At 39.7% G+C, this 25,382-nt stretch overlaps 1 protein-coding gene and 1 pseudogene across 5 annotated transcripts in view; both read right to left on the bottom strand.

The window, feature by feature from the left end:
- Window positions 1-638: 638 nt before the first annotated feature.
- Window positions 639-1,875, bottom strand: LOC150001910 (eukaryotic initiation factor 4A-I pseudogene; annotated as a pseudogene).
- A 2,944-nt stretch (window positions 1,876-4,819) lies between these two features.
- ST7 (suppression of tumorigenicity 7) overlaps window positions 4,820-25,382 on the bottom strand; it is a 348,571-nt gene continuing 328,008 nt past the window's right edge. For 2 of the 5 annotated variants that reach the window (XR_016513065.1, XR_016513066.1), the window contains exons 13-17: window positions 24,761-24,911; window positions 15,658-15,750; window positions 12,620-12,759; window positions 7,232-7,417; window positions 5,076-5,139 (exon numbers count right to left, since the gene is read on the bottom strand). Coding sequence is in view for 3 of the 5 variants with exons in the window: in XM_090287402.1 (XP_090143528.1) it covers window positions 11,717-11,815; window positions 12,620-12,759; window positions 15,658-15,750; window positions 24,761-24,911 (483 nt within the window). In the remaining 2 variants the exon portion in view is untranslated. Of the gene's footprint in view, window positions 5,140-7,231; window positions 7,418-11,563; window positions 11,816-12,619; window positions 12,760-15,657; window positions 15,751-24,760; window positions 24,912-25,382 lie in introns of those variants that run through there. The other 3 variants (XM_090287403.1, XM_090287404.1, XM_090287402.1) reach the window with 2 other exon arrangements.

The following is a 25,382-nucleotide window of genomic DNA, read 5'->3' as shown; positions in this document are numbered from 1 at the left end:
CCCAGTCAGGGCACATGACTAGGTTGCACGTCAGGTCCTCAATTGGAGGCGCAAGTGAGAGGCGACCACACAGTGATGTTTCTCTCCCTCTCTTTCTCCTTTCCCCTCTCTCTAAACAAACAAACAAACAAATAAATTATAAAAAATAAATAAATTCCTTGAAGGCAATAATGGAAGCAAATTATTAGGAAATGCCTACAAGCAAACACTCATATGGTTAATGCATTAGTATATCCAAAACTTGTTTCTTTGAAAGACTAGATTAGACAAACTTTGTGAGGCTGATTAAAGGGGTAAAAAGAGAACATACAGCAAAAATACACAAAATTAATTATGAGAAAAGAGAAATAATCAAATACATTAAATATGTAATATAAATTATACACCCAAGTAACTCTGTGGTAACACAGTTTTTTCCAGTTTCCAAATAATTTTAGTCAGAATTTTATGTTTGTTTCCTGAATCAATAAATACTATTCAAAACAATGTAAAAATGTGTTAGGGAAGTGTATTAGTGTTTTGGGGAGAAGAGATGGCACCTGGGGCAAGAGCCTACTCCAAAGTAGAGGGTATCTAAAATGTTCACTGTTCCTTCTTTATTCAAAGGAAAAAAAAGAAAAAGACAAGATGCCCATCCCTTGGCTTTCTTCCCTGCCACCTCCTACTCTTCCTCATCCCTCCAAGGACTGAACTCTGGCAGGCCAGACCCTCTCAGATTAATTCAGCAACATTGAAGGGCATCTCCTCAATGGAGATGATGTAGAAGGTCTCAATGTCTCAGAGACCTCTTGTCTTCTGTCACCACATTAATAGCCACAACCTTATGGCCAAAATGTCCACCCCAGCTGAATGATTCTATGGCTATAGTTTTCCCTGTTGGTGGGAAGATCATAAGTTGATGACTAAAGAAAATTCCTGCACATCAATGCCTCTGGTCAGCAGGTCAGTGGTAATCAATACCCTGCTAGAGCCAGAGCAGAACTCCCTCATGATTACATCTCAGTCCTTTCGGTCCATATCTCCATGCATGGCAGAGATGGTGAAGTCTTGGGCATGCATCTTCTCAGTGAGCCAATCAACCTTTCTTCGAGTGTTGATGAAGATGGTGGCCTGGGTGAGGGTGAGGGCTTCATACAAGTCACACAGTGTCCAGCTTCCACTCATCTTGTTCTACATTGATGTAGAACTGGCGGATACCCTCAAGAGTCAACCCTTCCTTCTTGACAAAAATCCAAATCGGATCCCTCGTGAACTTCTTGGTCACCTCAAGCACATTGGAAGACATTGTAGCTGTGAGCAAAACCACCTGGGTGTTGCTGTTGAGCTCTTTGTCATAGATCTGGTCCCTGAATCCACAGCTTAACATTTTATCAGCTTCATCCAGTACAAACACCTTGATGTATTTGGGAGACAGGCATTTGCAGTGAATCATATCAGACACACAGCCTGGGGTACCCACAGTAATATGGTTAGTCTCCAACTGCAGCATTTGCTCTTCAGCATGCATATTGGTATCCCCAATGCAGGCATGGCAGGAGGCACCAGTGTAATCTTCTAAAATCATGACTACCTTCTGTATCTGCTATGTCAATTGCCTAGTGGGTGTCAGAACCAAGGCCTGGGTGGTTTTTAGGTCCAATTCAATCTTTGCAGAATCGACATAGGAAAAGTGGCCATTTTTCCTTTCCCAGATTGGGCTGGAGTGATCATATCATAACCCTTGATACAAGGAAGAATGGATTACTGCTGGATGGCAGAGGGTTTCTCAAAACCACAAGCATAGATGCCATGGAGGTGGCACTCTGAGAGGTTCATGTCATCAAAGCTGTCAACAATCATATTCCACTTACTCTAGATGATGCCTTCAGGTTCCATTCCAGGGAGCCATTGTCTCTGTATCCATTGGCTTATAGTGTGAGTATACTGAGAGGCACGTTAGAAAGCCTGATAGCCAGTTCTTCCTACCAGAACCCGGCCTTGCATGATGCCATCTTCACTCCCCAACCCAACCCCCACCAGTTCCAGGAATCCTGACTTGCACACATGACGCTTAGAAACTCCTGGTAATAGAGTTGAATGGTGAGAGAAAATGGTTGCTTCCTAGAAAAATATACAACCTAAATGTAAGAAGAAATGGACTGATCACCATAGCAGATAGTAAAAACATGATCAAAGACCTATCATTAACAAAGCACAAAGCAAAAATCAGATGTTTCATATTTGTGTTTTTTTTTTGTAATCCTTGAAGAGCAGATCATTTCAGTGTTTTAATTATTCTGGACCATATTAAAATACAGAAAGCGTCCCAGTTCTTTTTATAAAGGCAGAATGACTTTCATACTAAGTACTGATAAGAAGTTAAAAAAAAAAAAGCCTAGAGATCCATTTGGTCATACTGGATTATTCCCTGTATGAGACCCAATTCTCCAATATTTCATTTAGAATGTTTGAATTTGTATTCCAACACATAAAAGTTGAGACTAAGACTTATTGTCCTGTGGGAAGATCTTCATAGAGGAAAGTCCATCAGAATGACTTTTGATGTCTCATCTAGACAAAACCAAAAGGCAGGAATGCAACTTGGATTCCAGTTGCTATTTCAGTAAGAAGTCAGGAACTGTCAGGAACTATGAACTTGCGGTGAGATGTTTAAGAACCATTTGAACACTGGTCCAATTCCCAGTCAGGGCACATGCCTAGGTTGCATGCCAGGTCCCCTGTTGGGGGCACGTGAAGGGCAACCACACATTGATGTTTCTCTCTTCTGTTCCTCATTTTCCCTCTCTCTAAAACAACAACAGATAAATAAATAAATAAATTTAAAAATAGTCACCTTCAAAAAAAAAAAACATTGAAAATGATCATTTTTAAAAACTGCTGTTATATATTGGTTGCTCTAGCTCTTCCTCTCCACAGTTAAGTATAAAAGTCTCAAAACAAAAAGGACCTGAATGCTTGTCCTCAGAGGTTGCAAAACAGGCAGAAGCTGGGAAGACAGCAACCTCCCTGGCATCCAGTCCCAGGGACGCCAAAGAGGCAACAGTGAGTCAGAATTGCTCTCAAGAGTTGAGCAGAGCAGTTAAAGAGAGAAGCCGAAGAAAGGGAGCTTTGGGGGTCACAGCTTCTGTCTGAAGAGTTACTCATAGTTATGAGGTGAAAGGGCTATTAAGTTCATACAAGTTTTCATGTCATTAGCTCCTTCTAGTATCTTGGACCCATTTCCTTCAACAACTCGTTACTACAGCTGGTGTCTTCATTCCGTCACCACCTTTCTCTACCTTCAACTCTCCCATTCACTCTTTCTGCTCCTTGAGGTCTAACTTCTGCCTCCCCTCTTAATGAAACTGCTTTCAAGTCTATTAAATTTACACGGTGCTATTAAATCCTTGTGTTACATTTCTTTACTGCATTTCCTGGAACTAGGGTTCCTAACATCTACTCACATTTGGGCCATTTTCACTTGCCACTACCTATGGTACGTTCTAGAACTTTTCATTCAAGGCTTATTACCTACTCAACCAGATCACTTTGGACTTTGGTTTCCCATCTAGTAAATCAAATAACTGTATTGACAACTACTTATTATTCCAGCTCAAAATTGTAATTCTATGCCTTCCCTGATCCTTGGCTGCTGGAACCAATCTCTCTACTCTGAACATTAACAAAAGTTTACCTATGCCTGTCACACATTGCGTCAATTTCTTCAATTCATCGTTTGTGTTGGGGGAATAAGTGGTAAAGAGGCCAACAAGGCAGACATGGTCCTTGCCCTCAAGAGCAGCACTACTTGTGTGCATGTAAAAGTTCAGCCTCTTCCAAGAAAATGTCCCTAGAGCAGGAGCAAGCTGTATGTCTCCATCAGGCCTTTGCAAAGAAAAGCTTTCCAAAAGCATGAAAAGCCCTTGGCTATCTAAACATTACCTGCCTGCTTGACTTTGCTCTTGGTTGAAGACCAGGAGGCTGCGGGAAGTCCAACTGTGAAGATGTGGTGTGGTGCTTTCCCACATGCTGCCTATTTTTTAACACTCTTGAGTAATGATTCAGGATCCTAATAAAAGGGAAAACAAATTTTGTGAAGGACAATCCCTTTATTTTTTAAAGCACTGTATTGAGATTCTAAATAGAGGTACTTTTCACTTCAGATAGAGGATTCAAGGTTAATTATTTTCCTCTTTTGCTTAGCAGGAGTGAATCATGTAGAAATCTTTTTTTATAGGTGGTGAGGACACATGATCATTTTGGTTTCAATAACTAAAATACTCAAAGAATGCTCATATTCCAAGTAATGCAAACATATTTTTAAAAGTACCCTTCTAAGAAAACATTTTAAAATGGCAATGTTGGTAAAGTGGTCAGATTCTACAACAAACTACTGAGTCTTTAGCTCATCAAAAGTTTTCTCACAACAAATAGGCAGAAAGCAAAACCAAAATGATTCCTAGAATTGCAGTGTTGTGTTCCATTCACTGAGTAGAGTCTCTGAACTGAATCAATTTGTTATGGTACACACGTGTCATTTCATTCACACTTACTGTCATTCATTCTGGAAGCTTTTTTGTGTGTGTGTGCATTTGGCCCAGGAGGACACTCAGTATGGGGCTGAAAAAGATGGTACTTTTGAACTAAAGAAATTCCATTTTCCAAGCTACTGACTATAGGAGTTCTAAGGGCCTGCTGAGTTCCATGAGCAAAGAAAACTACTGTATGACCTTCAGCAGATCCGGGTCCCTAGTAAATTAAATGAAAACCGATAGGTTTATTGGGATACCAAAACTTTTAGGGTTGGAAGACATAGGAAGGTAACAACTGGTTACTGCAATACACAAAAGTTTATTATTGACCTTTCTCTTTTTTGAAGGCAAAATATAATAGAAATAAACATCAACAAATTTTGTACAACAAAACAGCTTTCGATGTGGAACAGACAGTCCATGAATGTTTTAAAAATCTCAGTCATGCTTTCTTGCACTCTGGAAGGAATTGGCATGGAAGAAATGGTGGCAGCCCACTGAGTGCAAGGAGTGGAAGGACAGATGGGCTTTGCTAGATTCGAGTCAGCTGGTGCCACAGACTGGATGGGAGGATGCTCTCCACTTTCTCCATGACAAAGTTCAAGGGGGCAAACAAAGTGCTGAGGAACTGCAAAGAAACCAGAAAGAAAGAGATGTCAGGGGAGATCTCATTCAATATTATAAAATAATCCTCTCCAACCCTTCATCTAAAGCCTCTGCATTATAAAAGTCTCAGAAAGCAACAGTTTCACATTTGTGTTTATAAACACCAATTGATGATCAAATCTGCTTTCCAGGCCTGGACCCTGAGCACTGAAAGATAAAGGGGAGAGTGTCTGCTAGCAGCTCGCTTTGCCTCTTTGATAGCTTCCCCACAGTTCTGAGGCCTCCCAATTAGCTTTCAGGATGTCCTAGCTGCCCATGCAGATGACCGCTGAAAGGGACTGAGATAAGTAGGAAGTGTGTGAAGAGTTAAAAAATGGTGACCACCTGCTTAATAGCTGGGTATAGCTCACTAAGTGAAAAAGGGAATTTTTAAAAAGTCAAGTTTGTTGTATGGTTGTGTACTGCTTTGGGATCCTATAGTCTCCCAAACATCTGAGCAGCCCATTGTCATTTCTGAACTACCTGCTTAGTGACATGCCTCATGGGAGCCTGGGGGAAGGTGGTAAACGGGTCAGTCCACGGATGGCATGTCTTGTTGAAGAGGTGCGGCTCTGAGGAGATCTATGGGGTCTATTTAATTTGGTTACTAAACTCCTTTCTGCTTTACATATAGAGAATAATTTAGCACATTAACTTGCCTTTTAAGAAAGCCAAGTGTTTCGTCTCAGACCCATTTAACATAATCTCAAAACTGTTCTGATTATGTTCTTGTGAAGAATGAGCTTCACTTCACAGGCCCCCCAGCCAGGCGTGAGAAGGGTGTTAGGATGCTTTCCTTGCCCTATGTCTCTTCAGAACCAAGGTATCACCTCACTAGGATTCAATACCTAGTTTGTGTACTGTGGAGTTCTTTGTCCTAATCCCTTGTCCATAGCACATCATTGTCTATACCATCAAGAATTTCCCATAGAAGTATAGTAGGATGTGAGTATATATGCAAAGGGGGAACATGATTATTAGGTCAAAAAAATGAGTGGACAGCACATTTAGTGAAGTTAAAACAGGCTTCTCTACTGCTCATATAATCTATGGATTGTGGGTCTTCAAAGCAGTATGGTAGACAAGTTTCCCAAATTCATTTGACCTCAGAATCTTTCCTTCTTCTTCTTTTTTTAAAGGAACCAGTAGAATATGAACTGAGAAGGCCTGTAGTACATCACAGCTGGATCATCAAGTGTGAGGATGTAAAGGAAACTCAAGATAGTATAAGATTTGGAGTCTTTCTTTGTGCTGTGTCTTTTACAGCAATTAAGTGTATTTATTCAGTAAGGCACTTAAGTGCTGGGTGAGAAATAAAGGAGTTTAGGACCAAACTCCCACTGTCAGAAACCTCACAGCCTGGAGTTGGGAGGGGGAACTAAGACCTGCACACAGCAAAGTAATAATACCAGATAGACCAGGAGAGAATAGAAGAAGCACCAGGAAGGTTCAGAAAAGAGAGAATCCTTTCTGTTGAAAGGATGAGGAAAAACTTAAAATGAGACAATTGAAATAGACTCTGATGAATGGCTGGATATCAAAAGACAGAAATGGGGTAAGGATGACAAGCAAAGAATATGAGTGGATAGGCCCTCCAGGCTCAATAAACAACTGGAAGAGAAATGGGAAATCAAGTGGTATGACCAGAAGACAGTAAATAGTTTAGCTTTGGTGCAAGAGCTACAGGATGCTGAGGAGGGCCTGAAGGCCAGGCTGGACTTGTAGTTAAGACATAGGCAGCCATGTTAGTACTTGAGCAAAGATGGATGGCTCTTTCTTTCCTCAAGTGTGTGTTAGATACATGACAATTTCCAATAACCTTCTAAAATTATCCTTTGAATGTACAGAACCACTGGAGATGCTCACCCTACAGAATGGCCTGTCTACCCTTTTCAGTTTAGAGTTGAATGCAGTTGTAAGGCATCATGGGAGATATTTGGCCAGAAATTAGTAATTACTTCCAGGTTGCCTCTGAATGAGTTTTTTAAAATCCTGGTTATGAGAGGATAATATGGAACAAGTCTAATGATTGCATTAACCCAAGATGATAACATTATAAAATTAAAAATACATACCCGTACTCTCTTACTTATGTGTTCAGAGACCACCATGCTTCATAAATCACAACATTTGCCTATAGTCCTCAGTTCCATAAAGATTATCTAGGTGCTGAAGTGGTCTGGTTGAACCAGACATGCTGACAAAGGTTGGAAGGTGGATCTCAGTGAACAAGGTGATATTGCTGGTGAAATTATCATATCCTAAAGACGACCAAAAACAAGATTTAAAACTGTTGCAGTTATGATTGAGGGGAAGGAACTACTGAAGTGTTAGCATGAGCCAGTGCAGTTGGATGGAAGGCATCACTCAAAGGTCTGTGCGCTGGGCAATGCCATGCACTATAGCATGGGGACATCAGGGATCCTCAGCCTGGGCAGCAGAATGAACAGAGATGTCATTACAAAGTTTGTTAAAGCACTATGTGTTTGTTTGCTTTTTTGTCTTGGGCACTGAGCTGATTTTGATAAAAAGTGCAAAAGGAAAGGCCTCTGGAAATCAAGAGGTGAGACTCTCTCCCTGTGTGATGTCTGTAACTGCCCCTCTTTCCACAAGGTGCAGCAAGACACTGTGGGGCCTGCCTCCCTGGACTACACCTATCTTCTCAACAAGTTTTCGCAAGAGATTTAAGTCCCATACCTCCAAAGTTTGTGGTAATTTACTGCTCTCCCTCACTCTAGAAGGTTCAATCCTTGGGAAATTGAGAAAAGAATCCCTTGAACATTTTCCTAGAGACCCTAATTCTCTCACAGCACTCAGTTGTGATGTGCACCCTTTATTGTTAAGCGACTTTTCTCCTTAGCACGCTGCCCCACATCCTCCTTCCCATACTCACCCACAGGGAGAAGCAGACAATATAATAAGATGTCAGAAGGTGCTGTGCCCTTTCATTTAGGAACCAAATAAAGGTCAGCAGCTTTCATCAAATGCATTAAAAAAAAAAAAGTTTGGTGGAACCTGCCTTGCTTGGGGTGCTCATTTATATTTCTTTGCGTGTTTGAAAATCAGTTCTTTTTATTTTTGGCCAGACACACAACAAATGCACATAGAGTAACAGCAGTTTCACTCATAGGCTTGGGAAATTAATTGCCTGAAGAATTAAGTCTGAATGAGCAACCTCAGGCAACCCTGGATCAGCTCCTCTCTCTCAATGCTCAAAATTTCTGTCCAGAGGACAGAGATACCTCGTCCAAAATGCACCATGATTCAATCAGTGTCTTGTGGTGAAAAAAAGCAACTGAACTATTAAAAAAGAGAGTGACACTTCGATTGCCTGATACTTCTTTTTCCAAGGCACCATTACTTAGAAGAAGGTCATGGCTCCCATACTTTGTTAACATTCAAAACGCCTCTGCTTATCTGAATAAGTTCCAGGTGCCCAATGCAATCAGACGATGGACATTTCACTGTAATCAATATCAGACTTCAAAGAGGTCAGGGCCTATAAGTGAAGACGAGAGTCAAAAATCATCGGCTCAATCTCAGGGAAAGAAAGAGAAAGTCTACAGGAGTAAAGACAGGGCCGTTGAAAGCGGAACAGGTCAGAATGCTGACCTTCCTCCATTCTGCAAGGGGCTGGGTTTAGAACATAACTTATTTATATGAGCAACCTTATCTTGGTAACCAAACATTCTAGAAAGAGTTAGTCCTAAGTCATTGAGGTAGATTAGATTAGGAGGAAAGCCTGTTGAAGCCTCTCATTTTACTATTTTCCAGTGGCTCATACTTTTCTGTGGGCTTCCTTACTGGCTGCATATCAACATGTAAACACCCTGGAGAATTCCCAAGCTCCATGTGGCCTGAGGGGCAGCAGTGCAATCTCTGCATCTACTAAAAGTCATTATCCCAGGGACATATCTCAGGCAAAGGCTGAGAAAATAATTTTCACAAGCTGCAAATGGTTGCAGGCAGCCTATAGGGCAGCTGTGATAACCTGCAGGGGGCTTCATAAGGGGCCCTCTGAAGTTAGAAGAGTAAAAATGTGGAGAAGACTATCGGGGCAGTGGGGGAAGGTGGGGAAGGAGGGTGATGCGGCTCGTCTCTTTCAGGCCATCCATCTTCCTTCCCTGCGAAGTCTCTCCAGACATTTTGGAAACTGCTAAACCTTAATGAAGGGCAAGATAAATGCGGTCATCCAGACAGGTTTAAAAGCAAATTTATCTAAACCACATATGAAAATTATAAGTAGCTGACCAAACGACCATACCTTGATAAGAGTGTAAAATATGAGCCCAGTAAAGGTAAACTTCTCTCTTACTTAACCATTTGATCTTAGACTCAAAACCAAAACTTGAGAACATTCCATAAGGAGAGTGCTCCCTTGTCTAACATCCAAAATGAACACATCTCTCTAATACTCTGGAGGCTGCACAGCCTTTCCTAGAGAACACCCAGTCTTATTCTATTTACTGTCCCCTCATCCTCCCAACCCCAACCTAGTTAAAGCAGTTTCAGGTGATTAGTCATTTCATTCAGTGCAGCGGTTCTCAGTCCCAGTTCTACCCATGAATCATCTGGAGAGTGTCTGAAAAACTTAGATGCCCATGCTGCATCACAAACCAATCAAGTCAGACTGCCTTGGGGACTGGGGGGTTGGGGGAGGCATTGGTAATTGTTAATTTCCCTTGATGATTCCAAGGTGCAGCCAGGGTGGAACCACTGATCCCTGGAAGTGTTCACCTCAACAGCTCGACAGCACACCACACTCCTGCAAATGCTGTTGAAAGGAAATATGGTCCTCAACCTCCATCCTCAGAATCTGCTGTGGTGCTCCTTAAAAATACAGATTTCTGGATGCTAACACTCACAATTCTGAATTTCTGGTGGTGGGGCCATGTGAATTTTATGTATACTAGAGGCTGAGAATCTCTGTTCTGGTCCAAAACTCCCACCAAGTGCTAATTTTTAATAAAGAATATGGAGCCAATGACATATTTTTACAAATGTGCCCTAAAAATGTTTAAGAGAGTATGAACATAGGAGGAACATTAACTGTCTAATGTTGTAAATATATTCTTATTTAAAAATTTACTAAGTTGCTTAGGAGTAGAGTAATGAACAGCATAGGCCTTAATAAAATAGGGAGCATCCAAGGAGGCAACTTGGGTGATACTGGGTACAGAAATCATGCCATGTACAGAAGTTGTAAGGAAATTTAAGATCTTCTGCCTGGTGAAAAGAAGAGGTATCAGTTAGAAGGTAGAGGTAGCCATAAATATATTAGCTGTGTTAAGAATTTGCAAGAGGAAAGAGACTGATAGTTTCAGAGGGCAGAATAGGAACAGTGGAAGCTAAAGAGAGGGCAATTTTATCAATATATAGAGAAGTTCTGAATGATCCAACAATGAAATGGGCTTTGATGTCAAATGAGTGAGCTCCCCATTGGTGAAGGAAAGTATTCAAGATGAATGTAGATGACCACCAAATTGACCTACTATTGAAGGCAATTTGGTTAAGGTCCCTATAACTCCTAGAGTCTATGATTATAAGCAGAAAAGAAGAAATGCTAGGCTGTTTTTGATTTTTACACCGATTCTTTCTGCAGAAACCAACCATTTATTTACTTATTTATTTAATAATCATTTATTGAAAACCTACTACGTGCAAGGCACCGTGCAATGCTTTAGGGTTACAGAGATGAGGAAGACACAGTCCTGCTCTCAAGGAGCTCCCATTCTAAAACGGGGACAGACAAGTTTTCAAGAATTACATAATATTACAACAAATGTGATAATATAGGTATTCATGGAATACTCTGGGATCATAGAGGAGATCTTACTCAGCTTAGGAGAAACATAGAAAGCTGAGTATAAAGAATAAAGAGGCATTAGCAAAGTGGACAAGTGGAAGTGGTGACGGGGAAGAATATTCCATGCAGAGAAAATATCACGTGCAAAAGTACTGAGGTATACAAGACACTGGTGCATCTGGGAAGGGGGAGTAATTCACTAAGGTCCAAGAGCAGTTTCTATGCATGAGTAGGGAGAGATGAGGCTGAAGAGGCAATCAAGGGCCAGATCATAAAGAGCTGGTACCTTATCTTGAAGATGGTGGGAAACCATTGGAGAAATTCAAGCAAGGAAGCAACACACTTAGATTTGCAATTTAGTAAGATCATTTCTGTGTCAATATAAAAGAAAGACTGAAAAAAAATAGGACTGGAAGCAAGAAGACCAGTCAAGATTTTTACAGAAGTCCAGGCAATAAATAATGAAGACCTAAACCAAGAAAGAGGCTGTGGGGGGAGAAAGAGGAGCAGAAGACCTGAATTAAATTGACTGAATGTCTAGAGGCTTAGCAGGTTACACCCAACAGATTTTGGAGGCTGAGAAAGATGGGATGTGGGGAGTAAGAGAGCAAAGAGCTCAGGGGGGCTGCTGACTTTCTGGCTTGAATGACTGAGTGGATGGCAGTGCCACTGGCACACATCAGGGATACAGGAGGAGAGCAGTTTTGCCGGTGGGGGAAGAAGGGTGATGAGTTCAGTTTTGGAAATGTTGAGATTAAGGTGCCGGTGGGATTTCCAGTTCATCTTCAATGCTCATGAAAATACTCTTGCAATTCCAGTCCCTGAACTCTGCCGAGCAGAAAATGTCAATCATCTGGAAAGGGATTAAATCAACCCAGGCAAGTTAGAAATCATCCTTTCTGACTGCACCCGCTTGAAATCAGAATGGAGTTCCAGGAAAACAACAGATACACATTTCCTTACTCCTGTTCAAAACTCATCTGTGGCAAAATCAGTAAACTTACCACGAGCAGGTTGCCATGGTCAGTTTTCAACAACAACAACAATAAAACAATGGTTCTTGATTGTGAATGCAGATGGCTTTTCTGATTAAAGCTCCCCCCCACAACCCTGTTTAAATACTCTTAAAGGATTTTCATATTTCTAAACATCACATCCAAATATACTTACTACTACAAGCTCTTCACACCCTCTTAATTCATTTCCCAAATAAGTCAAAGGTTTGTAATCATTAAAATTTTAATTTAAATAATCTTTGAAAATGTAAATCTCATTTTTCTTGAAAAAAGGCCTACAATATCTAAAGACTGGAAATAATGTCATTCAGTTTATACAAACTGCATAATCTCCCTGCACATTTTTATTTGCTAGGATACCCTGAATTATTTATTTAACCCTTTTAGACTTCATGCATTTGGGGGGGAACCGTTGAGAACTTTTTTGTGAATGAAACAAGGCAAAGCATACATTAACAAATAACCTACACTTTCTCATTTGACCCTCAACCCTTTGATTCCCCTGATGATAACGAAAATTAAACAGTAAGCAAATGATCATTACAGGCATATCCATTTCTATACAACACTCCATTTCTCTTATGTTGCTTCTCTTGCTTTTCCTGCCCCTTCCTTGAGGCCTCCCTCTGTCAAGTACTCACAGCTTTTGCAAAGACCCCCATAAGTTCCGGGAACTGGTGTGTAAGGAGGGCCAGCATGGCTGTGAAGGAACACAATCCAGCAGTAAAGAGAATAAAGAAGGGAAGCTCCTTCTTTGGGTAAACTGAGACTTCATGGAAAGCTGTGGAAAAGATCATAAGGGAAATGTCAGGGCTGGAATAAATGCATTCTCAGGGGATTTCTCTATGTGGGATGGAATCCTTAGAGCTTTGGCTAAAGCCTATTGCAAATGAAAAAGGCAGGGCACTCGAACATCAGAGCTGCCCTTGGCTGCCTAAGGGCCTCTCCCAACTCCATGCGCAATCTTTGGCACTCCATCTAGAAGCATAATAGAGCTTATTTGGGGATGTCACACATTCATAGGCAGGGACAGTTACATCAGCTGTGCCTAATATGTAATATACCTTTCTCAGAAGCAAATACAAATGAAAGAAAACTTTATTCAAATTATCAAACATGTGTTCATTGTATAGATCCTGGAAAATCCAAAATAAAGTATACTGAAAAAAGAATCCTGTCTCTAGATTTTTACCTTCCTGTAATTTTTAATCATTGTAATGCAACGATATCAGTTTATCTTGTATTTTTTCCTGGCACACTGTAGGTATGTTGATGGAGAGGCCACCCAGATAGAGACATTCAGCAAGGACCTCCTTTGCTGGCCCATTCAGTCTGCAGGGATGGAGAGAAAGGCTGCAAGGGTCATTTGGCACAACTGTAAGAGACTCTTGATGATAAATATGCTTCCAACTCCCACCCCCAAAAAATAGCTGGTGCTCTTTAGAGTGCCTTTCATAACTTTTAAATTTCAAATGTTAGGTTTGGGGAAACCAAAAAAACTGTGGCACAAAAGTTGAGAAAATTAACTTTCCTGCTTCCTGAGGCTCTGTGGCTGCCTGTGCCGTGGGCCTGCCAGCAAGAAAAGCAGCAGCTGCTGAGCTCCTGGTGCAGGGAAGCAGGGAAACTGCAGTGAGCAATCCTGCTGTTGCATCAAAAATGATCTGAGCATTCCACTTTCCTCAGGAAATCCAAGACGTTCAAGGCCTTTCCTCGATCACTCAGCTCTCATTACTTAGGTCCCTAAACAGTAATCTACTCTGCTGAAACCAATGGTGGAGATGGGCTGGGAGGGAGAGAGGGACAAAGCACAAATAAGCACATGCACCTGAATCCAGGGAAGTCAACCTGCTAGGATTCAAACATATGGCGGAGGTGTGCTTGGAGCCACTGTGGCAACGATACTTTTTAGCATACAAAATGGGTGTAGTACTTAAACCAACTGACCTTCTCTGTATCCTCACCCTCAAAATTCAGCCCCCCCAAAAATTTTGAGGGGAGATCAGACTTGGATCATTGCATTCAATTAAATAAACGTGAGCCATAATTTTCTATCTAAGGCTTATAAGGATTATTCCTATAGAGTTTTCTTTTTTAAAAAAATAATTTGTTTGTCTATTTATTTATTTTTAGAGAGAGGGGAAAGGAGAAAGAGAGGGAGAGAAACAACACTGTGTGGTTGCCTCTCACTCGCGCCTCCAACTGGGGACCTGATGTGTGCAACCTAGTCATGTGCCCTGACTGGGAATCGAACCAGCGACACTTGGTTTGCAGGCCGACGGTCAATCCACTGAGCCACAGTAGCCAGGTAGAGCTTCTATTAAGAACTGTAATCTTATTCTAATAGAACATCTATCCCCACAGAAACTTAACGACTCGAATAGAACATTTTAAAACAATGTACCTTTCAGAAAACTCTATTATACCAGAAAACTCAAACTTTAACAAAAGGTAAAGTTTCTCACTGAAAGGGAAGTCAAAAATAAAGCACAGGAACATAACAGGGATTTCTGAAATCAAATCTAATGTAGTATGAGACACCAGACCCTTCTCAAAATAAAATTCAGACAGTGAGACACATGTCACTGAGATCTCCCAGTTCCCTAAGTAACAAAGTTCACATTGGGGCTGGCTAGCAAGGAAGCAAGTAAGCCACCTCCTGCTACTTCAGTTTGAGACAGTGATTTGTTCTGCACCCAGACCCCACCATGTTGGAGATTGATGACTGACTCACTAAAGCTGGTATTGGACAATTTACTATGCACTCAGGGCTCCAAAGTTATACTATTCCTCTGGGCGAAATATTTAAATATGTTATAGCTATGATATAACTGGGGCTGGTATAAGGGAAGGGTGACAGGAGAGTGGATGGGGAAAAGGGAATAGCCAAAATTTTTGAGCTTATTATCTGAGGGAGCAAAATATGTCCTAGGTCAGGGCCACATGAAGAACCTGGACATGATCCTATGCACAGTATAATTTGATAAAAACCAGTTAGCCAGAACTGTCAAAACAATGTTGTATTATAGTAAACCAAATCATACTTTCCACATGTGGTATGGGTCACCAGACTGCTAGCTTGTATAGTGCTCGAGGGTAGGGTCTCCCTCTTTGTGCTGTATTCAGTGAAGCTGCACGTGTGTTCTGCACATGATATACAATGCACTATGTGCAATCCCAAAGTGCTCCAGGGAAATCCCTCTGGCCAAGAGCATCACTGCAGAGAGCACTCCTGCCCCACTCCATGCTCCACCTCCAACGATGGCGCCAGGATCCTGGTGCTGCCCTTCCATCTGTGACTCATCTGCAATTCCCACTGAAGTCTGTGCTTCCTCTACAAACTCCAGTCTGTGCGGACCGCATCTGACCAGTGGAGAGACCAGGCAGCACCTTGCATGCTGGACCAGCCCAGTCAACATCAGCCCCAAACTGGAGGTCTCTGTGCTCAGGCCAACATGATGCCTCTTCATCTAAATTTCAGTCTTCTGGGGTCTTTCCCTTTGATGAATCTGAAGAGAGTTGGAGGAGCAGGAAGCCAAACCCACTCACAAAACTCACTCTAATACATATGCTATCACATAAGGACAGGGTTTGGGAGAAGAGTAATAAAAGACAAGAACATTATAAACATGTATCATTCCCAACTCTCCCTGAAGGGAAAATATAGAGAGGTGAGACTTACACGGAAGCAGTTCTCGGTCTGCTGTTTCTGTGCAGATCGGGTAAGGATAAAATAGATGCCCCTTCTCTAAGGGATAAGGGATCATCCGAAAAGCTGAAAAGGAGAGATAATATGTTAGAGGTTTAATATTTGTCTCATAACTTCTCAATTTCAAAAAGGGCCTTTTGAGCATTCTTATAACGGGGAATACTTCTTCAAAGAACTTCCAGAATGGATGCAAGACTTCCCCAAGCTCTGAGGCATGTGCCAGATAATGTCAGAGGTATATCATGATGTATGACTCACACATTAATCTCATACTATATATTCTGGGCAAACCTCACAAAACTGGGTGGGGATAGGGTGCAGAGGAGTAGTAGGGAAGCCATCAATTCCAATGTCCAGCATTTCCTCATCTACAAAATATTATCAAAATGTCATGAACACTAACTCAATATAGCTCAACTGATGGCAATAGTGCAAACCTGGATTGAAATGCTTCCCCAAGAAGCAAATGTGGACTGACTTGTTGGAGCTTGTTACAAATGTACAAATATGAAAGGCATTCTACCATGTCTATTTAAAAAATATGTCCGTGTAGATTAGAATTCCAACCAAGATGGATAAAATAAAAAATCTAAAAATGCATAACTTGGTAAATATTTCTAAATATTATAAAACTTTTAAATCTTCAATATCATGTGGGGGAAAAATGTATTAGGAGAGACTGATTATCTGTATTTTGATGTCAGGCCACCTTAATTCTGCTTTTGTGGCATCAGATAACATTAGGTCTCACACTGAATTACGGCTTTCCAATCAATCCATCCCTTCCTATTATCACATGTGTTACTCTCCCTATTACAATGTCATCAGCATGTTAGTCTCACTGTTCCTATGAACACTGCTCACAGAGGTGATTTTTCTTCAACAGATGTCCTTTATCTACAGCATGCTGTAGGTATAAAATATAAAAACTGAACCCTACATTGGGAATGCTGGATATCAAACCTTGCCTTCATTTGTGTCAAAGAGGGGTGGTGGCAACACAGGATTCTTTTCAGTTTTAAATGCAACATTTCAAGAAATCGTAGCTACATCCTTAGCTGTGTGATTACCTAAGCCTTCTCAAAATGCTGTCAATGTACATATTTATCTTTTGCATACTTATTTCAAACAGGAATCAGAAACAAAGAATGTTCTCCCTCACAAGAAATGACAAGGTTCCATTGTAACCAGCATCGGTGGACATATGGTATTTATTCTGGTGTCTGAATATTATTTAAAAGTAAAAACATTATGTATGTGATTCCAGCATTCGGAATGCAGTCAATCTACACCACAGTGGTATCATTCCAAGGTTACAGCACATTGCCACGAAGAATATAAATCACTATAAACGTGGGATTAGAGCAGAGCCAGTTTGCTGGCAGTTTGCTGAGGTAAAAATGTTATCAATTTTCCTCTCATAACAGAAACCTCTTAAACAGAGATTAAAACATTAAAAACACCCCAGCCTTTATTCTTTAAATGAAAGGCTCACCCTCGTTCAATCAGACCTTAACTTTCAAGCAAACAAAGATGACTTTTGCCTGCCAAGAGAAGAGCTCCCCACACAGGTTAACACACAAAGTTCACTGGAAAAAACCACAACTCTCCTAACAGAACTAAGCCTGCGAGAGAAGGGAAAAAGCTACAAAACCAAAAAAACCTTTTTAGTGCCTTTATAGAGTACACTAAAATCTCTTCTGGGAAGTGGTGCACTTAAATTTAAACTGCAATATGGCAGGATTTTAATACCATTTCCCATAAATAATGGTTCCTATGAAAACATCCCAAAAATGTGGAAAAACTTATGTGGAAGTTATTTATTTATTTAATTACTCATTTATTTATTGAAATCCAGATTCTCCATGTGCAACTGGACTGCTACAATTAAGAATTTGTTTGGGTTTATCTGATATAAATAAACCCCCAGTTTTCAAGTGGCTATAAATTTGAATGCTAGATTTTATTCAAAAATTGAAGTCAGTTTGCACTTCAGGGAGCAATTTTTAAAATGAAATACAGGAGTGCAAGATCTTGAGAGTGTTTAACTATAGAAATCAAATGGTTAGTTGGTATTTTTTCAGTCAGACGCCAAGTGTTTTTTTTACTCCAGTATTTGGCATGCATACTGAACTTTGTGCATCAAATTAGCCTTCTTCTTTTAATGAGTTCTAGTCTCCTTGGAGAGGGTGGAGACATTGATTATATACAACTTAAAAAAGAACACACAGACACACACACACACACGCACACACACACACACACACACTTCTTATATTGTCCCGCCAACCACCCCCATGATTGTAAAGATGCTTACGGTGCTCTTAAAAATTGCTTTCTCATGTCATTTGTTATCTACATTGAGTTCATAAAATAATATTAAGACTCTTGGCTTCACTAGACAAAAGCAAATCCAATTTCTGTTTGTGATTCTGTTCTTCAGCCGCCCTGCAGTGCAGGGTCAGCAAAGTGTGAGATAAGCAATGGAGTCTGGGGAGAGAGGAAAGAGGTGCTGCTCCTGCCTTGCCAGCTTCCTCTCATGCCTCCTCCTGGTCCCTTTCACAGCAAAGACATGTGTGCTAATTGTTCCACAAGAACCTCATGGCTTTAACTGAATGTCCAGAAATTTTACAAGGGCAAATATTAACACACTGATTTGGCAGTGAAAATAAGAATGAAAAAATGGGTCATTTGATTGATCTGTTTTATTAATTTGATCCATATGATCTATTTCATGAGTGATCACAAACTTTCTAAAAATCTTTTCTGAGAAAACACACATTTCCAAGCAAGTAAGGATATACATGCATTTGTTTAAAAACAAAACAAAGAAGCTAGGCCACTCGGTGTTTGACGTTTTGTTTGTCTAGGTTGTCTTTCATATAAGATCTCAGAGACCATTAATACAGACAGATTACTCATAATAGTGAGAACTTAATCTGAATCCCAGCTTCACCTCCTCAAAATGTGAGTGTCTCCCTCATGCACCAAGGATAGAAAAGTGAGCCAAGCTCAGATGGTCCATAACTGATAGAGCTCACCACCCAGGGCAGAAACGAATGATCCAATAATCATAAAAATATGTGTGAAAGTTCCCACTGTGATAGCTCCTGGAAGGAGAGATCCTTGGGACTGTGTATACCTAAAAGAGGAGTAAAGGTGACAGCTAAAGAATGACCTGAACTTGACCACGCTAAGAACTGCCTGTCTTTGGTTGGGTCATTAGTGTGCATCCAGTCTCTTTATCTGTAAAAATGAGAATACCATGGACCTTGCAAGGCTGTTGAATGGACTACGTGTGAGAACAGAGGTCAACAATGCCTAAACACAGTGCCTGGCTGCTCAATAAAAGTTAGTTTTCTCTTTACCTTCTCTTTCTACTAACCCTAAGATTTGTACTTTCTGTATTAGGGGATACTCTAGTTTATAAATAGAAACGCTGCTTGTTTGTAAACAATTAGAAGTACAAATAATAGACTAGAAAACTGTCAAAATACAAATTCTCACTTTTTACTGCATTGTAGGAAACTGACATGAAGGCCATCTGTCTTTTGTGAGGCATTTGGGCACCACAATTAAGAAATTATAGAAGTCAAAACCCTGCGTTCTGATCCACTTTCTTTCAGTATCTAGTCATGTGGCCTTGGGAAAATCAGTTTCCCTTAGTTAGATTAAATGATGTTCCATTCTAATTCTGAAGAGAAATTCTAAAGTTTTACAGCAGATTTGTAACTTCTTAGTAACCCTAACACTCTTTCCTACTTCCATGACAGTATAGTTTATACACACACACACACGTGTGTACATATGTATATGTGAGTATATCATGGCACACATATATGCACATGTTTCTCCCAAAGCATTTCAGAGTCTTATTAATCTTGGTATCCCCAACACATACCTGGCACAAAGGAGGGACTCAATACATTTCTGTTGAGTAAAGGAATGAACAAATTAATGCACAATCAGGAAGAGCAGAATTTTCCCTTTAAAAACTCAGGTGGATCCAAATTGTAGTCAGTCACCAAGACTGAACAGAGAAAGGAGCAAGCTGGTACCCCTGGGCAGAAGGTGGGAAAGCAGTGTCCAGGATCTGGAGACTGGAAGTTACTAAACAGTAACCATCACCAGGGACTGTAGCTAACTATTGTTCTCCCAAGAAACAATATCTTCGATGTATGGGGTGGTGGGGTGGGGGTGGGGATCTATCCTCAGCAGTCCAAAAGGGGCCAGCCTTTTGGGGTAAAGGTTTAGTTAGAGGAAATGCCCTAAGGCCCACATTTTACAGCAAGGAGCATTTACCATTAGGTTCAAAGAGAATAAATTAGAATCAGAATTTCATCCTATGCTGCAACAATGGGCTATTTTCTCCTCTCAAAGGAAATACTCTGCCTTAGTCCTCCTAAAAAACACCACCCTCATATCTTATACATTATTTAGTGAATTCTTTGGGGAAAAAAATCTCCAAAAAGAAAATAAAGAGTCTTACTTGGTCAAGTGTAAAAAAAAATGGAAACAAAGAAAGGCTAAGTGATATACCCCATGGCATACTAGGCTTCTAATATATAGAAGTAGAAAATTAAATCTTAAACTTTACAGTTAAAATCAGTAGACTACCCTGCTTTATAAAATAAATATAGCCAAAACAGCCTTGAAAATATCTATGTAAGAGGGAAATAAGGCCACATCAGTATTTAATACAGGTAAAACAGAAGATGTGCCATTTAAAACAGGGCCCCAAAAGGCACACTACCATTGTAAATAAGACCCAGTGCAAGTGAAATCCGCATTCATACATTCATATGCTTATAAAATTTAAAATTTAATCTCTATTGTATTCTTCCATCATCATTTAGTCCCCTTATAACCCCATTCCCCCAGGAATCCCCACATTGTTGTCCATGTCCATGAATCCTTTTTCCTTAATTGTGTGTGTGTGTGTGTAATCAGAACGTACAATGTTTAAAATAAGTATAATTCAGATAAGGTCTAATGAACTAATAAACATATTTTTAAATCTTATAAATTAAAACTTTTCTTCTTTCTTGATTATCCTGAACATATTGTGTAACTTCAGGAGTTGGGGCAGTGATGAATCAAACATTTTAGAAACCTTTGAAATGCTGATGTATTTGTGGTTTGAGGGCTCTCCCTCTCTCTTTTTTTTAACCACCATATGTTTCAAACCCAAACAATCTCTGCCATGCATTAGCTGGATTTTGAGGTTTTATCAAAAATGTGAGTTATTTCAGTCTGATTGTTGGAAAACTCACTTAATTTCATAAGATGACTAATGGTCCAACATTTAAAAAAAACTCATTAAAACAAAGCAAAATATACCTCCATCTTCACCCCTAAACAACATTTTTGACAGGTATTTTTAAATCTCCAATACATAAATTGACTAAAAGAATACTCATCTTTAACATGGAAACTAGTGAAATTAGGTACTGTTACCTTCCTCCATTAATTCCCTTTCTAATGAAATGGTGGTGTTGGAAGGGAGTTGGGAGATGCCCTTTAATTTCAGAATGAAGAATAAACATGATTTAAAGGAGAAAACCTCGCGTCTGGAGATGTCAAAAGGCTCCATCATGTGGTGCACTAGAGGAAGTGCAGCATCCTGTACAGACTGTGGGTGGGGGGTGAGGGCTGGGGTTGGGGTTGGGGTTGGGCACTGACTTCCAAGAGAGAGAAGGAGCTGCAGCTCTGGTACTGTAACTGCTCTGAGAGCAGTTGCACTCATGTCCACCACCGTGATGGTGTTCAGTATCACCAGTGCTTCACAGAGTTCAAAAATTGGGTAAGTTAATACCACTGTAAGCAGCCAAGTCAGAATTCTAATTCAAGTCTTCTGATTTAAAATCTGGAGCTCATCATAAATACAGAGAACAGACTGGTGGTTACCAAAGGTGTGGGGGTGAAACAAGTAAAGGGGGTCAAAGGGAAAAAACATCCAGTTACAAAATAAATATATAATGTACAGCATGGTTACTACAGTTAATACTGTATTGCATAATTGAAAGTTGCTAACAGTAGATATTAAATATATACAAATATCAAATCATTGCATTGTACACCTGAAACTAACGTGTCAATTACACCTCACTAAAAATAAGTCAAAATAAAATAAAATCCAGAGTTCTGATGCCTCCATTTGACTTTGAAAGGACACAAATCTAGAAGTGAAAGCACAAGATTGCACACAATTGTCTGAAGCTGGAGTGGTAATTCTTTCATCTAAATCGCACAACAGATTTATAGCTTTGTCATTAAAAGGACCAAAAGTGTTTGTAATGAAAGATCATTTTTCCAAATATATGCATATACATATACACACACCTGTATATATACATATGTAGGTTGGTAGAAAATTAAAAAGATACAAATATGAAGGAAAAAAAGAAATCACTTAAAATCCTTTTAAAGATGTATTTATTTCCAGTCTCTTTTCTTTGTTTACATATAGAATTTCTTCATTTTTTTATAAAACTGGGCTCATTTTACAGTTAAAATATTTAAGTCCATATTCAACAATAAAAATATGGTTTTATATAGGATGATTAACTTTATAAACACTAGGAAGGGAATAAGTATACCCTAGCCTGTAAGTAGTGATGTAAACATTGAGGGCTTCCAAGCAAATGTTTCAAAGATGACTGATCCCCTTATCATTCTATTAGGAAAGGCCTGAACCCCTGGTATTATAGAACAGAGGAGTGAAGAAAAAATGAACTTGGTTTTACATTCTGGCTTTACCAACAATGGCTGCACTACATTCAACAAGTTCCTCATTGCAATTAATCTGTTCCTCTCTTGAGCAACTGAGATGGACACCTCTGTCCTGCCTAACTCATAACATTTTCAGGGAGAGTATATGAAATGATGGAAATGCAAACCCTTTCTAAAATTGCCCAGGTATACAAATACTCTTTAAGGTTCTTGGTATTCCACAAGGTATTTAGTACCCAGTAAGCACTCTCATGGATCTCTGTTCAAAAACTGAACAGCAGTGTAACCTCCCTGGAGTGGTTCCTGTTTATTGCTAAGAACCAAGTGCAGAATTTCCCTTTCCTATAGGTCTCTGGTTGCCTTGCCATACTCCTTTATGTCTACAAACTCAATTCTTTTTAAAAATTCTAATAAAGTGTTCTGCCCATGTACTTTGAAGTAATTACATTTGTCCACCATTGCTATTCAGCTTGATTTTGGAGCTCACCATGTCACTTTGCATTTCTTGAAATCTCATAGTCCTTCCAGTTAAGCCAAAGCATCTGTCCATTGTTAAATTATTATAATTAATTATAACTAATTTCCAAACAGAATTTCCAGTTATTTTTCATTGGATTTTTTTTTTATGGTTCTGCCATTCCTAACACAGTATCTCTCTCACTTCTTGCTTCCCCTTTTTTATCCTTTATATAGGACTAGTAACTTTTTTTAACTATCAGATCCAATTGATAAGCTTCTATTACTATGTTTCCAAGATGCTGATATATAAATATGTTCTTATTTGGTAAGTCATTCTGTACATTTAATTTTTGCACAGTTAACACTAGGTGATGCCTCTCATGTTCAATTTTGCTGGGGTTTTTCTGTTTTGTTTTGTTTTTTCTTTTTCTCATATTTTAATAAAAATTCCTTTTGTCTTGTCTGGATAGAACACATTAAATGCAACAATAATAAGCCCAAGCCAGAGGGGATTGAACATGTGCTCACACATGCCTGAGTATTGTGTGTTGTCCTAACACACCCAAATACCAGGACTAGGACACCTGGAGCATGCTAATGGACTTATGAAGTGGAGGTGGGTAGAAGCACTGATCAAGTCAATCTCCCTCAAGTTATAAACAGTAAATTAAGTAGATCTGCTATTAATTCTCTAAAAAATTATTTTCAAAACAACCAAACAAAAAACTTTAAATCAACTTGAGTCCCATCTCTGTCAACTTACTCTTCTTACCCCATTCCATCTGGCTGCCCCTGCTCCCTTCCTGCACCAATTTAGATTCTTGCTAGGTTAGGGAAGGACAGGAAAAGGGAAGAGCAAAAGATAAGCAAAATGAAAATGGAAGCAGCTAAGATAAACAGAGTGAAAGGAATTAAAAAGACATTCATCTGTGAGACTGATAAGAGTGGAGATGAACTAAGAAAAAATTAACAGAATACTCTAATATTTGTTTTATTTCCCCAAGGAAAGTGGGGGGAAAGCTCAGGGTACATGTTACACTTGTTTTGCTTAAACTAATGACAACAGAGTTTCAACACACACATTGTCCAATAACCCATAATCTTGGGTCTTTTTCCTTAATGTACATTCTCCCAGTGTCCTCACTTATAATACTGTCCTAGGTTCAAATCCCATATGATTCATAAGGCTAGGTTCAAATCCCATATGACCCACTCCACCTCACAGACCTCTCTCTCTGAAAAACCACTGTGCAACTGTTACATGCTGCTGATTACTATTCCCAACTAGACGAGACACTTTTCCAGGGCAGGGGGCAGGGGGCATGTTTCATCTGCCATTAGAACCTCTCCTCCTTACACAGAATGATGATAGCTAACACATACTAAAGTCATCTACCATAACCTGCTACCAAACACTAGTGTCCAATGGCCACTGTTCTTGTTCTGAAACATAACTCCTGCTTGTGTGTTTGGCCATCTGGCTCCAGTAAAGCAGAACTGTGGCTCTTTAGCCAACCCTCCCATCTAGAAGTGGTCATCAGAGCCCAGTACAAGGCCTAACCTCAGGCTAAAGGTTCCTATGATGCTCAGGGGCTGTCCAGGTTTCCAAAGAGGGTTTTCATCTGTAGAATGATCCTCTGTCAGAACAGTCCAGATTCATCCCATCCACTGTATAAACTTGTCTTGCTGAGCTATAGAGATGGCACCACCACATTAATGCCCGCCACCATGGGAAATTAGAGAGCCCGAGTAATTCACCATCACAGAGAGGAACAGCTATTGATGTGCAGATCTTGATTATTCATCACAGACACTCAGGGTAAAAACAGTTTTAGCATCTTTTTATGCTTTTAAAAAAATGTTTGAAAGAAAGAAAATTACTTACTGCCTTCCCATGTACAATGCAAAAGATTCAAAGCCCCTTCCACCCTCTTCCAGTGTGCCAGATGAAAGAATGCATATGCTATTGCTTCACTGTCCCCTCTCTTCAGGATATGTTCTGGGGGAAGGATTAAGCTTTTCATTTCTAGTAGGTACTGAAATAAAAAAGGCAGGAGACAGAGGCATTAATACATAGTAATTTGAAATTCAATATTGAAAATAGAAAGGTTATTTTGCCAAAAGCCACCACTCATAAGCATTTCATCAAACCTGCAACCCTATTACTACATTTGAAGGCAATTAATAAAACATCCATCAATTCAAAGTTTGCTTACAGATAATTAGCTTTGTAATAGTTTAGTACAGTGAAGATCAGAGGCTTTTAGGCTAAGATACTCGAATCAAATAAATAAATATAGACTCAAAGAGCAAAAAGGAAAATTTAGAAGACAATATTTTGGCATAATTTTGTAATGAGAATGAAAATATATAAAACGGACACATGAAAGTTAAGAAGTCATATGACAAACCAACTGTGCTAGAGAGACTTGAAATTGACTAGCACTGCCCATTATTTTTTCTATACAAATGAGTCAAGGAAAAGGATTTAGTACTGTGCAAAGGGC

Source organism: Furipterus horrens, unplaced genomic scaffold, assembly GCF_987537825.1.
Source record: "Furipterus horrens unplaced genomic scaffold, mFurHor1.1.pri manual_scaffold_9, whole genome shotgun sequence".
NCBI classification, from domain to species: domain Eukaryota; kingdom Metazoa; phylum Chordata; class Mammalia; order Chiroptera; family Furipteridae; genus Furipterus; species Furipterus horrens.
Note: the sequence above shows the minus strand (reverse complement) of the source record. Positions and strands in the feature narration are given on the sequence as shown.